We start from the raw sequence: 14,990 nt of genomic DNA on the forward strand, positions 1-14,990 counted from the left end.
GCTCAGGGGCCAGACCTAAATCTGCACAGCTGATGGATCTGGGTGCCACGGAGTCCTCCGAGTCAGGCTCAGCAGGTCGCTATAGGCCGCAGCTCCCACCACTGACCGAACAGTGACGAAAAGGTTGAACCAGGCTTGGAGAGAATGCATGCGCAACCGCCCTAAGAGGGGGATCTAGGATGCTTCTGCAATCAGGCCCAGAATTCTCTGGAAGGTCAGTACCTTCACCACTGCTTTGGGCTGAAACAGCTCCAAGCAGACAGTTAGCCTCTGGATTCTGTCGTCCAACAGATTGGCGACCATGTTTTCAGAATTGAGACTTATGCTGAGATAGACAGCCCTTTGAGAGGGCATCAACTGGATCACCATGATTAGGGCTAGGATTTTGTCATGGTAATTTGTACTAAAAATCACGGCACAGTCACTATAAATTTGTTTAAAATCATGGAGGAAGGCTGAAACGGTATGTGAAGTCACAGGGATGAAAATTCTATTATGTTTTTTTTAATACAATATACCTACAAAAAAACAAATCAGTCTGTCTATATAAGTAGGAAAAACAGAAAAGTAATCTAAATATTTATTTGTTGTGGTTTTCACAACATCAGGTTCAAGTTTTAAATCGGTAAGCTTCATAGCATACACTATAAACAAAAAACGTTGTTTTACATAATATTCGGTGGGTTTTCAACAGGACAGCAAAAACGTTTTACATAACTTTAAAAAATAACGTTTGAAGTTTTGTGTGCATCTGTTGCTTCTGCTGTGGTGCTGTTTGCCGTTACTTAACATTTACTTAACGTTTTGGTTTGTTTACATATTATTCTGATACAAAATGTTGCAAAGTAAGTGAACCGAGCTAGTTCAACATCATTAGCACAAATGTGACAAAAGCAGAGTTTTTTTGTGTGGTTGAGATGGAGTAAAATCACGGACACCAACAAAAATCACGTAATCTGTGACACCCAAGACAACCGTGATACCGAACCATTGGCGATGGTTGGTGACCAGTCCCGTGTGCAACGCTGCCTGTGCTGGTGACACAAATCAGCCAGTCCTCCAGGTAATTGATCACTCTGATGCCTTTTAGTCTCAGAGGGGCCAATATAGCAACCATGCACTTTGAAAAAGAGTGAGGAGCTAGAGAGAGAGCAAACAGCAGCGCACACGGAACTTGTACGCGGTGGCTTGAAAGGCGAACTGCAAGTACTTCCTGTGGCCGGGTCCTATAGGGATGTGAAAGTAGGTGGAGACCTGATTGACTGCAACTGCTGCCACATTGTCAGTATCTTGAACCATTTGACTCTCAAGTACAGATTGAGCTGTTTGAGGTTGAGGATCGGTCTGAGGCCAGCATCTGGTAGTATCTACAGTAAAACCCTTCTCTCTCGCTGAGAGGGTGGGGTGGAAACTTCTCTCACACACAGCAATTGGGACCATTCCTTCTGAAAAGACTCACACAAGCTGAATTTCTGAAGTGAGGGGGTTTGGAAACTTCTGTCCCCTCTATAACAGCGGAGACGTAAATTTAGGAAATGGAATAACTCTATACAAAAACACTTTTTCATAAGGAAGAGAAATTAGAGATGAACCCCCACTCCAAGAAGCAATTATCTAATGAGAAATAACAGTAGAGAATTACACAGAATAATAGAATACTAAACCAGCACGAGATTCCATTCTCAGGATTTCTGAATGATGCAGAATAACAGAATACTAAACCAGCACGAGATTCCATTCTCAGGATTTCTGAATGATGCAGAATAACAGAATACTAAACAAGCACGAGATTCCATTCTCAGGATTTCTGAATGATGCAGAATAACAGAATACTAAACAAGCACGAGATTCCATTCTCAGGATTTCTGAATGATGCAGAATAACAGAATACTAAACAAGTACGAGATTCCATTCTCAGGATTTCTGAATGATGCAGAATATCAGAATACTAAACAAGCACGAGATTCCATTCTCAGGATTTCTGCTTCACTTGCACTCCCTGGCTCATTTGACCACAGCAATGTCTTCTGGGTTAAAGCATGTTACGGGTTATTAGAGGAAGTAGCTGGTTGGTAAGGACAGGAAAGAAGCAGTTGATGGGGAGGGGTAAAATTCTCCATCCATGTTTCCTAGAAAAAGTGTTTATTTCGGGGTAAAGGCACTCTGCGTGGAGTGCAGGATGCACCCTATAGCCTGGAGGTCGCTATTCCACTGCCAACATGGACGGGAGTTCCCAGGGGGTGGCGCACAATTGGCAGAGTGCCGCCCGGGTGAGGAGGTCTTAGGTCTGCCAGGGTGTCCTCGGCAGACCTGTCTGTAAGCTGCGCAGTCCTCCGATGCCGTAACTCTGGGGCAGCTGCACCAGTGGGGGTGGCAGCAGTGAGCCGGGTTGAAATAAAAAAAAAAAAAAAAAAAAAAAAAAAAAGAAGAAGATTTGGGCTTTCCAAATTGGGAGAAAACTCTTTTTATTAACGGCTAATCCAAATAAAAAACAATTTTAAGTGTTTCTTTCAAGACCTATATGTCTATAGAACTGCACAACACGTATGCAATTATTTTGTTAGCTATATGCACTATGAGAGCATTTATATGGTCTAATATCTCTTTCGAGTAACCGGATTCAGCTTCTTACTGGTTAGATTACAGTAAAAGACCTTGGGGTAGGGGGTCCATGCTGACAGATTCACCAACCTGATAGCCAAACTTGACCTGCTGTGGTCCCTCCTCTTTGGGGGTCCTCAGGTCCTCCAGACTCTTGGCTTGGCTCAGGGGCTGCTTCTCCGAGTCCACGTCCAGAGTGCTGAAGATATCGCCCAGCAGATTAATCTCTGTGATCCTCTGTGAGGCAACAGGGCTGGGAGGGGCTGTGTGGCCCATCCCCTTCTCGGCCTCTGCAATATCAGCCTCCTTCAGCGTCTTGTAGGGCTGAGGCCTGGGGAATGGAACAGAGAGAACATTCAGTATCCTCCTGGCACAACCGCTACAGGGTATAATATGGTACATAATACAGTTATCTTTTAAAATACCATTATTTTACACGTTCTAGTTTGCTATATTACACTATTTAGTTGGATTTTGCTGTTTTACACTCACACCATGGTTTTCAAAACGGATGAAATAAAGATTAGGTTGATACATATTTTAAAACCTGATTTAGACTACAGGTGATGTGTGGTATTTAAGGGGGAATCAGCAAGATGCACTAGTGACCAGCCACTTTGTGACCAAGATCAAGTTTTAAAAACTATTTTGCAGCCTAATTAAAAATACTGCACGTATTCTCCAAATTTTTTTTACTTCTGTAGGAATAGAAGAATTAAGTATAAAACCAGTAGTTTCTCCTGTATAAGCAATTGCATTTGGGGCACCATCTTCCGGATATTTTAATTAGAAGCTTTTAAGTTAGAAGCTTGGTAAACAAATACATGTATCCATTCATACAAGTGTTCAATAACTTTTTGTATTCAGTGCTCTCTTGGCAAATAGCACTGTTCCAAATTACCAGCTTTGTTGAGCAGATACACGATATGATATTTGGAAAGTGACCCAAATGTAGCTGTTGAATTTCTGTTTCAAAATATGTTGCACTTCTTATATAAACAGATAAAATTTCTTATATAAACAGACAGACATTCACTGGGTTCTGTGGTTATTTCATTCATGAGACAACCCACTCAATTTATTAAAGAGCAATACAATCCAAATTACGTGTTTTTATCCACTTTCCAGGTTATATGTGCAATTGTTCTGCAGGCTTCTGATTGCATTAACTCAGTCCTAGTATTCTGAATCTGTGTTTAGGTGGTCTTGCTGTGAGTTCAGGAACTATCTCAGTCCTAGTGTTCTGAATCTGTGTTAAGGTGCTCTTGTTGTGAGTTCAGGAGCTGCTCTTGTTCTGTTGTTTTGAATCTGTGTTAAGGTGCTCTTGTTGTGAGTTCAGGAGCTGCTCTTGTTCTATTGTTCTGAATCTGTGTTAAGGTGGTCTTGCTGTGAGTTCAGGAACTATCTCAGTCCTAGTGTTCTGAATCTGTGTTAAGGTGCTCTTGTTGTGAGTTCAGGAGCTGCTCTTGTTCTATTGTTTTGAATCTGAGTTAAGGTGCTCTCGTTGTGAGTTCAGGAGCGGCTCTTCAGTTGTAGTTGCCTGCCAAAGACCAATGTAACAGGCTAGATCTTTATATCAGTTTGTATTTCCAGCAGTACAAAAGGAAACTGAATCAGAATGTGATGGCTTTTACTCATATAAAGACACAGCTACTGTTATAAATGGTAAGCAACTAGGACTGACAAGTTTAAAATAATTACAAACATCATTAACATGTACGGTTATCTTAAAGCCTATTTTCCAAATAAAGTCGTCGATCTATATTTCTTCTGATTCCCTGTTTTAAAGTTGTGGATGAACTTGATTACCAGCCAGTACACTCAAGAACAGTGATAGAGGTGACCGGTTAATTGAGGGTCCCTGTATGATCATGGAAACAGAAGCGGCAGTAAAGAGTAAAAGGAAGAACGAATGATGAAGAAGAGGAGACCATTCAAAGGGAGCGGAGAAGAGAAAGTTCTCAGAGAAGCCTGAGACACACTGTCGCTCAGGCTGGAGCTCGTCTCCAGAGTCGTCCTCAGACAGGAAGACAGTGTAGTGCCGGGTGGGCCTGGTCACGCTGGAGAGACAGGAAGAGAAGCAGAGAGGGAGCAGAAGAAATACAAACATACAGCAGCATTCTATCACACTTTGCAAACAGGTTGTTTATAGCATTGAAATAAGGTCAACTCCTGGAGAGATTCTCAAAGTTTTTACTCTAAACTGTCGTCAGGAACAAAACATACCCAATACAGTTACAAAACCACAAATAAACATTTCATTTAGGGTCTTCATTATGTGTTTCAGGATCTGACTTGCTGTTTTTTTTTTCCTTTCAGAATTTTCCAACAGCGGAAGCATCATGAAGTGAGATAAAGCACAGTGAAAGCATGTATTAATTATAGTTTAAAAAAAAAAAATTGTGTTCCCAACTATCTGACTCTCGATTTCACAGTATTCTTAATGTTTTGACAAATAGTACACTAATTACAAGTGATTGACCTGCAGGGTCCTCCCTGAAGTAGTTGTTCATCATCATAAATACTAACCTTTAATATTTTCTTTGTATTTTTAAATAAAAAAAACACAGTCAGAAAAAAACAATAAAGGAATGTCCGCTTTGGTCTGAATAAAAGTTTACAAGATGTGTAAGATGCGATGTCCAGCTCTGCTGTCAGGCATACTGTCACTCCAAACAACAGAAACCCCAACGAGCAACAGAGCCCCCTGCTGCTTCATTAACTGCTACCACTTAATTCCAAATTAACCAACTGGAAACAGCGATATTTAAAAGAAATAGACACACCAAACTACATTTTTTAATCAACAATTAATGAACTAATGAATGTGCATACCATTATAACATTGGGAGTAGAGTGGGACTGTGTGTGAAACCATGCCATCTTTTTAACAGGCGTACTAAAGAAGAGTGTGTTTCCGCATGTTTAGCTCTCTCGCCTTCAGAGTGATTCAGACTCACTGAATCCCTGCACACACGCCTATCTCTTGACAGCTCTCATTCTCTCAGTTCCCTCATCTTGTATCCTCCTGTGATGGGTTCATTCCTTATCCTGTCACTCTGTTAGAAAGGGAACCCCTCTTTTTCTTTCTGTTTCTAATGAATCTGATTTGGGGTCAGCTCTGAAGCCTACCACCCGCTACCAGCCCACAGTGCACAGCGAGTCAGCTGCCTGAGTGGAAGCAGGTCACATGCAGCCCGCAGTCGTGCGGGAAGCGAGTTGAGCAGCAGGGTGAGAGAGAGACAAGAAGAAATGAAAAGCAGACAACTGCTAAAAAGGGTAAGAATGTGTTTCCTCGCTTTCTTTCTTAAAAACAAGTGATTTTGACATTAGACCCTAACTTATCAGCACTTACTGTTCAGAATAGTTTCTTGTTTTTGTCTCTGAAAATTAGATTTTGCCTCAAAATAAGACATACAGACGTGGTACTCTTACCCTATAGACTGGGTAGTGTCCTACAAACCTCAGAGATGGACCACAGTATATGTACCCTTATAAAAGTTTCCCAATGTAAAAGCAAAATGTAGTAAAGTGAAAGCACTGTAAAGCATAGTAAAGCCCTGAGAGGTATAGCAGAGCATACTAAAAAGATGGCAATGCAGGGTGTATGCAGTAACACTATGGAGAAAATGACTGTGCTCAACTTTTTATTAAGGATAGCTGCTAAAATACTGTGCATGTTGTTTTGCTGTGTTAGTATACAGCAGACATAGGGTTAACCCCATAGAATGTGAACAATGCTGTGAGGGACGTAGGCACTGATTGGACAGGTTGGCACAGCTGGTAGAGAAAGGCACTTGATCACCAGTAAGCTCTGATTGAGAATTTCATCACAGCTGCATAAGCAACACTCTGGGTTTATGTAGAGACTAGGGCCAGAGAAAGTTAGAAAACAAGAAAAACAGGAGAAGAAAAGGAAATGCAGATTGCTGCTGTCCGTCTCGGCCCCATCATCTCCACATGTCTGCACAGACTCCTACCTACATAATCCCCTGGCTAAGCTACAACGGTCGCTCTCTCTCTAATGTTTGGCTGAACATGCCCTTGGTTGGTGATAATATGTGACAGCCCTGACAGCCGAGGCTGTTCCTTGTTAAGCATCATGTCAAAAACACAGCGCTGCAGAACCAGGACGCGCTTCCTGGCACGGTGCATGGTTATGATAGCGCAGGCTTGCGTTTTAATGAGGAAGATCTATGTCTTCAATGCTTTCTTAAGTGTCACAAATAACGGACAAATCAGCAACACATCACAGTGGCCAAAAATGAAATGTTGACAAATGCAGATATTTCAAATTTAATTGACACTTAAATGTACTGGGGATGAAAATTGCCCTGCAAAGCACTCTGGGACGACACATACTGTAGCTTCTTTGTGAGGCTGAAAAAGCACCACCTGCACATGAGCTAAATATGAAACGTTAATTTTGTGCAGATTTTTTACTTTGTTGATTGAGTGTTAATGGGATGGTATGAATGCAAAGACTGGCATGTCATATTTAAAGATGTGTCTATTATCTTTTGATTTCTGAGGTACACACGAAAACATATCGTACAGTGCCGAAAAAAATGTTTGTGAACCCCTTAGGATTTTCACATATTTCAAACCTAAAATGTTATTAGATCTTAATCTAAGTCCTAATAATAGATAAAGATAACCTGATTAAACAAATGACAGAAAAAATTATACTTTTTCAACATTTATTTATCCACAAATGATTCAATATCCATGTGTGAAAAAGTATGTGAACCTTTAGATTCAGTAACTGGTGGCACCCCCTTGAACAGCAATGACTTCAACTAAGACTCCTGTAACTGTTGGTCAGTCGCTCAAATTGTTTTTGAGAAATTTTGGCCAATTCCTCCTTACAGAACTGCTTCGGTGACATTTGAGGGCTTCCCTGAATGGACAGCTCGTTTCAGATCCTGCCACAACATTTCAATGGGGTTTAGGTCCGGACTTTGCCTAGGCCATTCTAAAACACGGAATTTCTTCTTCTGCAGCCATTCTTTTGTAGATCTGCTTGAATGTTTAGGATCATTGTCTTGCTGCATGACCCACTTTCAGTTCAGCTTCAGCTCACGGACGGATGGCCTGACATTCTCCTCTAGAATCTTCTGATACAATGCAGAATTCATGGTTGTGTCAATGATGGTAAGCCGTCCAGGTCCTGAGGCAGCAAAGCAGCCCCAAACCATCACACTCCCACCACCATGCTTGACGGTTGGGGTGAGGTTCTTCTGTTTGAACGCAGTGTTTGGTTTTCGCCAAACATAATGTTTCTCATTGAGGCCAAAAAGTTCTACCTTTGACTCGTCTGTCCAGAGAACATTGTTCCAGAAGTCTTGTGGATCACCTATGTGCTCTTTGGCAAACTACAGACGAGCAGCAATGTTATTTTTAGAGATCGGTGGTTTCCTCCTGGCTATCCTTCCATGAACACCATTGTTGTTCAGTCTTTTTCTGATTGTTGTGTCATGAACACTCACATTAGCCAAGGTGAGAGTGGCCTGCAGATCCTTGGATGTTACTCTGGGGTTCTTTGTGACTTCCTTGATGATTTTCCGGTTTGTTCTTGGAGAAATTTTGGTAGAATGACCGCTCCTGGGTAAAGTGACTGTGGTCTTGAACTTTCTCCATTTGTAGACTGTCTGACAGTGGATTGGTGGAGCCCCAAATCCTTAGAAATGGTTTTTATAACCCTTTCTAGACTGATGAGCATCAATCACTGTTTTTCTGAGGTACTTTTTTTGATCGTGGCATGATGTGATTCCACACACCTGTATGGTGAAGATCAAACTCAAAGTTTCTGATCTTTATATAAGAGGGGCCTCCAAACTCACCCCTGAATACCTACCTAATTATTTAAACAGAAGATTCTAATTATCCCCTTAATTGAGCTGATAAAACCAGGGGTTCACTTACTTTTTCACATACCCTGAATCTTAATTACTCATTGTTTGTCTAATTCATACATCATTTTGTTTCAAAAGACTTGGGAATTGGAATTGGTTAATATAAACCCTACTGGATATTTAAGAAAAGACTGGTTTTGATTCAAGAAGGCTATCATGGTAAAACTATAGAATTTCCATAGTTATCATTGGGGTTCACAAACTTTTTCTCAGCACTGTATATTAAAATAACTCAAAGGAATAGTAACCCCTATAAAATGTAATATTCACAAAGCCCCACACCCTCCCCCATGTTGAAGATATCAGCATTTGAACTCTTTAGGCCCTGATCCTTGTACACAATGGTTGAACATTATTGTTATTGTTATTATTACTATCTGAAGCATGTCAATGAAGCACCCCTGACACATGCTGTACACAACTGGGACTCCCAAAGCACTTCTCTCAGCTCTTGCTGGTTGGCAGTACCAAGCATCAGTATATTCTAGTAATAGTAGTGTCAGAATTGCTATTTGGTTTTCAAAACACTGTAGATTCGCAAGTAGAAGTCAAACATACACAAGGTATCTTAATGAAATACGTAACTGCTTCAAAGTGAAAGGGGATGTGGTATACTGTGCATAGAGCAACCCAAACCTTTGAATTTCCACCTATCAATGACTCTAAGTCAAGATTGTATTCACAGTATTCACCTTAGGTAAGGTAGTCTAAGATTATTGCTAATCTGAACTTTTTTTTTACATTTTAAATTTGGTTTGTCTTCTTTTCCATATTTGTGTCAATTGTGGCAGAATTTTTCTTTACATCAGAGAGCATTGTTTTTTATTGTTATTGTCATTTCTGAGTGCTAAAATTTAAAATGCAGAATACTGGTAGCAATGAGAATCCATAAATCCAGGCAAGAAAGACAAAACAAAAACAAATATTTCAATTCACTCCATTGATGTAACCTGCATTACAACTGCTCAGTTGACCTGCTGTGTCACACTTCTCCACAAGGTGTCAGTAAAGTTATTTTCTTGAAAAAATGAACGAATGCCCAGAGACTGTGTTCGCACTGGGCGTTTGTCTTTGCAGTGTTAACATTGGCTTGGGTTCATAGATTCAGCTTTTTAATTTACAAAACAAATCAACAAATGAAACACAGTAGATATTTATCAACTTCGCCCCCCCAAGTTCAATTCAGTTTTATTATTTCCCTCCCTCCTCCATAATCCTACAGAGCAGCTTAAATTCCTTGCAGGACTAAAGCAAGAGTTACTGAATGAGTTAGGATTTCACATCCTGACATCGACAAGCATTTTCAGCATTATCTGAAGCCTGCTTGAGTACGCTGTCAAAATACACATCTGTGTAACAATACACTTAAGCCAAGGAATGCAGGCCTACTTCTATGCTCATACCTAAAATACCACTATTTCAAATGCAATATTCCCTGTCAGAAACATTATTGCTGAACTCGCTCCAATATGCAACATTATAAAGCCGTTGAGAGATTGAGTAACAGCTTGCTTTAAAGAAGTTCTCTGCCTTGCATTCAGTGAAAGAATGCCGGTCGAACTGCACTGTTCAGTAATTACTCTGCATTGCTAAACGGATGTGCACTTGCTCCAAGTTCTCTGAATTCGGTTCTTTAATTTAGGGTTGAAATGTACTTTTCCCATGCATTGTACTTGCTGGAGTGCTGTTGTTATTGCACTCATGAGTAAAGCCCTGTGAAAATCGCGATTTCAAGGGCTGCACGGAAATTAGTCCAATACCGCGATCTTCACAATATTCTTAAGAAATAAAAATTATTTCAAAATTATTTGTACTTCATACAAAAAAAAAAAAAAAAAATCACATTAATGAAACTGTACAGCTCTGCTGTGTGTCTGTGTGTACTAGTCACTATGCACTCAGTGCTGTGCAGTGATGATGTCATGTCACTATACGTAATCTGAGCGGGAAATTAAAATACTACACACTGTAAACAAGAAAATGGATGTCCCTAAAAAGGCTGAAAACGTGTCTGGAGCAGATCATGTAAAGCAGCATCCAGCAGGAGTTTACACAGCGATGGAGGGAAGCTCTTCTGTACGTCCTGCAACGTTACTGTAGATCACTACCGAAACTGGTCTGTTGACAACAAGTATTCACCAAAAAGAGAAAGGAGGAAATCCAGAGTAGTACTGCGACTGCTTTACTTGCAAATAAACAAAACGGTGACTTCCATATTCCAAAAGCCCACTTATTAGATGTTGACCTGACAGAGGCGTTTGTTTGCGCAAATATCCCTTTTGAGAAATTGGACAAACAAAACTTATGGAAATTCTTCAGACAGAGTGTAGCAAATGGTGGAGCGATTCCTTCATTAACCCAGCTGAGATGTAAATACTTAACTAAAGTTGCCCAGTAATATCACAAGCAGGAGATTATGGAGCTGGTAAAACAGCCTGGTTGCTTGTAAGTGGTCACTGACGAGTCGACTGATGCCCAAGATCAGTATGGGTTACACATTGTGTTTGTTTTGCAAGACCTAAATGGTGAATATGCATCTGATGTACTGGAACTGAAAGCTATCCTTGCAGATACACTTTACCTACAGGCTGTTAATTACAACAGCGTTTCACAAGCTATTGTAAAGTGCTTAAGTAACATTGATGTTCATTTTGATGTCAGTGCATTTATCTGTATATTTGCTGTTTAAAAAAAAAAAAAAAAATAATTTATTTTATATTTCCGTGCATAATCCATGAATAACTGCAGTGCTTCATGAGCAATCATGTTGTATCCCCTTTGCGCTAATATCATTAACAACTGGACACTTAAATGAACTCTGCTAATGAACTGACTAGAATAAACTCCTGCTTGTAACTCTGCACATCTTATGGCATAGACCAGTATTTAGATTTTTAACACACAAATGGAAACAATAATAGACAATTATAAATCTGAAAAAAACCCCACTCCAGCCTCACGAAATACAGCCACTGACAGGACCAGGGCAATGGAATCCTGAATGCTTACCATTATTAACCCTTTATAATGCATGCTAAAGCTGGACATGTGTTTTAGAAATCCGTTACACTTAAATCATCAACAGGGATGAGTTTACCAAGACACACCTGAGCTTGTTACCTGTACAATTATTCAAAAGGTGCCTCTGAGCTTATTCTCAGATTATTAGATACTTTTCTTTTTATAAACATAAAGCACTCTGCACCCAAAATATCATTCAAATTTGTATTCACAATGAATGGAGGGTATTGTCAAGCTATTAACTTCAGTCTATAATTAACGCCTGTTTTTTGCAGACACCTGCACATTGCTTCAGAAACCTTCAATTATATTGCTAAGTTGTTTTTCTCCTGCCCAAAAAATAGGAGTTAATTAAAGACTAGTGTAAACGCTTTAAAAATATGGTTCAGTGAAGTTATTTGAAAAGGCTGGCATTTAATACTTGTTTTAAATAATGAATACAATTTGAGCAGTTTTTAGGATGTTTCAGTACATTTCACTTACGAAAGAGTACATCTAAGCCAGTCTATTAAACAAACAGATTGAACCAAGTTCTGTCAGGAATGGGTAAGCGGTTATCTTGATACATGGAAAACAAAGTATGACATACATACATACATACATACAGACATACTGTAAAGAAGAAAATATATCAACATGATTCGAATAAAACCCCTGATAAAAATACTGATACTGGAAACTTACTTCAATAAACATGGAAAAACTGAAGATATTGTATGCAATATGTGATGTGTATGTATGTGAACCAAGCCTCACCTCATAGCTGACTGTCTCCTTAAACAATGCAAAACCCTGATATTCAAATATGCAATGTCTTATTTCCTTGATTAACAGAAAAAAACAGCAGCCACATCTTCAAACAGAGTCCAATTAAAAAGCTTACTGTTCTGGGCTAGATACCAAGGTCCTTCCCCCTTCATCCACCACATTGCTCCCTGGTCTCTTCACAAGTGGAGGCCTGGAGGGGCGGGCCTACAGAGATCAGAGATCAGGGGTCAGAGCTCACAGAGAGACACTGTAAAAGCAACACTCATTACATGAGGATTTCAGCTGAAAAACCACCCTGAAACGGAAGAGGCCAGAGAATGTCCCGCCATTTAGTCCCCCGTCCCCCCCCCCAACCATAATTTGTATTTGTCTTAAGCACTTTGACACCAAAATGTAAGTAGGATGCGCATATATATATATATATATATATATATATATATATTATATATATATATATATATATATATATATATATATATATATAATGAAACACTTTCACATGCCATATTTCACACACACACACTATATATATCTATATATATATATAGTATATATATATATATATTATATATATATATATATATATATATATGAATAGGACTTTGTGTTTAGGAGAGTTTGTGTGACTAGTTATACAATCTGTTCTTACAAATATTTATATAAAAAGTTTTGTATTTTGTAACTACGTATCATGAGTGAGGGATTGGTATAAGGCACCTATTTGGTAGAAACTTTTTGGCAGTTATTTTGGATAAAGTCTATTTGGATAAGTCTCTACCAGCTTTGCACATCTGGACACTGCAATTTTTGCCATTTCTTCTTTGCAAAATTGCTCAAGTTCCGACAAGTTGGATGGGGACCTTTGGTGAACAGCAATTTTCAACTCTTTCCACATTATCTCAATTGGATTGAGGTATGGGCTTTGACGGGGCCACTCCATGACATTGACCTTTTTGTTTTTAAGTCACTCCAGTGTGGCTTTGGCTTTATGTTTGGGGTCATTGTCCTGCTGGAAGATGAATCTTCTCCCAAGTTCCAGGTCTCTTGCAAACCAGCTGGTTTTCCTCCAAGATTTCTCTGTACTTTGCTGCATCCATTTTGCCCTCAATCTTCACAAGCTTTCCAGGCCCTGACGCAGAGAAGCAACCCTATAGCATGATGCTGCCACCACCCTGCTCCACGGTAGGGATGGTGTTCTCAGGATGATGTGTGGTGTTAGGCTTGCGCCAAACATAGCGCTTAGCGTTGAGGCCAAAAAGCTCTATTTTGGTTTCATCAGACCATAGAAGCTTCTTTCACTTGGTCTCAGTCTCCCACATGCCTTCTGGCAAACTCTAGCCAAGATTTGATGTGATTTTTTTTTAACAATGGCTTTCTTTTTGCCACTCTCCCATAAAGGCCAGTTTTGTGAAACACCCGGGCTATTGTTGCCGTATGCACAGTGTCTCTCAGCTCAGCCGTGGAAGACTATAACTCCTTTAGAGTTGCCATAGGCCTCTTGGTGGCCTCCCTGACTAGTACCCTTCTCTCCTGGATACTCAGTTTTTGAGGGCAGCCTGTTCTAGACAGATTCACAGTTGTGCCATATTCTCTCCATTTCTTAATAATGGACTTTCCTGTGCTCCGGGGGATAGTCAGTGCCTTGGAAATGTTCTTATATCCTACCCCTGATTGGTGCTTTTGAAGAACCTTATTCCAGATTTGCTTTGAATGTTCCTTCGTCTTCATGATGTAGTTTTTGTTAAGAAATGTACTAACCAACAGTAGGACCTCCCAGAGACAGGTGTATTTAATCTGAAATCATGTGAAACACCTTAATCACACACAGGTGGGCTCCATTCAACTAATTAAGTGACTTCTAAAGACAATTGGTTGCACCAGAGCTTATTTAGGTGTGTCATAGCAAAGGGAGTGAATACTTATGCAATCAATTATTTTCTGTTTTATATTTGCAATTAATTTAGAACAATTTGTAGAATTTATTTTTCACTTTGACATTATGGACTTTTTTTGTGTTGATCAGTGGCAAAAACTCCTAATTAAATCAATTTTGATTCCATATTGTAACACAAGAAAATATGGTAAAGTCCAAGGGTGCTAAATACTTTTGAGAGCCACTGTGTGTGTGTGTGTATATATATATATGAGTGCAATATGTAAAAGCAGTATCGTCCTGTCAGTTGCAGCCAGAACAGGATTTGACGTAGATTTGGCAGATTTTAAGAGAGTTGATAGTAGGAGCCTGGTTGGCAGCTGTATACCTCCAAGTCAGTACAGGTATATCAATACTATATTATCAGCTGCACCATCACACACACACACACACACACACACACACACACACACATATATATATATATATATATATATATATATATATAAATGTGTAAATTTGGATGTGTCACACTGAGGTGCTGAACTATCAATAAAAAAAAAAATCAATTTTGTTATTAAGACACCAATATCTGATTTATCAGTCATACACCTGATTTCCACACTTAATATCACTTTGGGAAAGAAAAGCACACAATTAGATTTTTAACTGTAAGTTACTGTCCAGTATTGAACTGTTCTGACAAAGTACTGCAGCACAATATAGCAAACTGAACACTGTAAATGTGTACTGCATGTGCTTTGTTGTGTTTTAATATTACAATATGTTGTACATGCTCTTATTTAAAAAAT

General features: G+C 39.5%; 2 protein-coding genes across 6 annotated transcripts in view; one reads left to right on the forward strand and one right to left on the reverse strand.

Moving 5' to 3' along the window:
* The window catches only part of LOC121303609 (protein crumbs homolog 2-like), a 96,869-nt gene extending 89,650 nt beyond the window's left edge, over positions 1–7,219 (forward strand). Inside the window, exon 13 of the mRNA XM_041234398.1 lies at positions 4,921–7,219. Within this exon, the coding sequence (XP_041090332.1) occupies positions 4,921–4,947 (27 nt within the window). The 3' untranslated portion in view covers positions 4,948–7,219. The remainder of the gene's footprint in view (positions 1–4,920) is intronic.
* LOC121303610 (DENN domain-containing protein 1A-like) overlaps positions 1–14,990 on the reverse strand; it is a 313,333-nt gene that overhangs the window by 5,010 nt on the left and 293,333 nt on the right. For 3 of the 5 annotated variants that reach the window (XM_041234403.1, XM_041234402.1, XM_041234401.1), the window contains 3 exons: positions 12,421–12,509; positions 4,533–4,661; positions 2,692–2,932 (listed from right to left, as the gene is read on the reverse strand). In XM_041234403.1, the coding sequence (XP_041090337.1) occupies positions 2,692–2,932; positions 4,533–4,661; positions 12,421–12,509 (459 nt within the window). The remainder of the gene's footprint in view (positions 1–2,691; positions 2,933–4,532; positions 4,662–12,420; positions 12,510–14,990) is intronic. The other 2 variants (XM_041234405.1, XM_041234404.1) reach the window with 1 other exon arrangement.

Source organism: Polyodon spathula, chromosome 34, assembly GCF_017654505.1.
Source record: "Polyodon spathula isolate WHYD16114869_AA chromosome 34, ASM1765450v1, whole genome shotgun sequence".
Lineage (NCBI taxonomy): Eukaryota > Metazoa > Chordata > Actinopteri > Acipenseriformes > Polyodontidae > Polyodon > Polyodon spathula.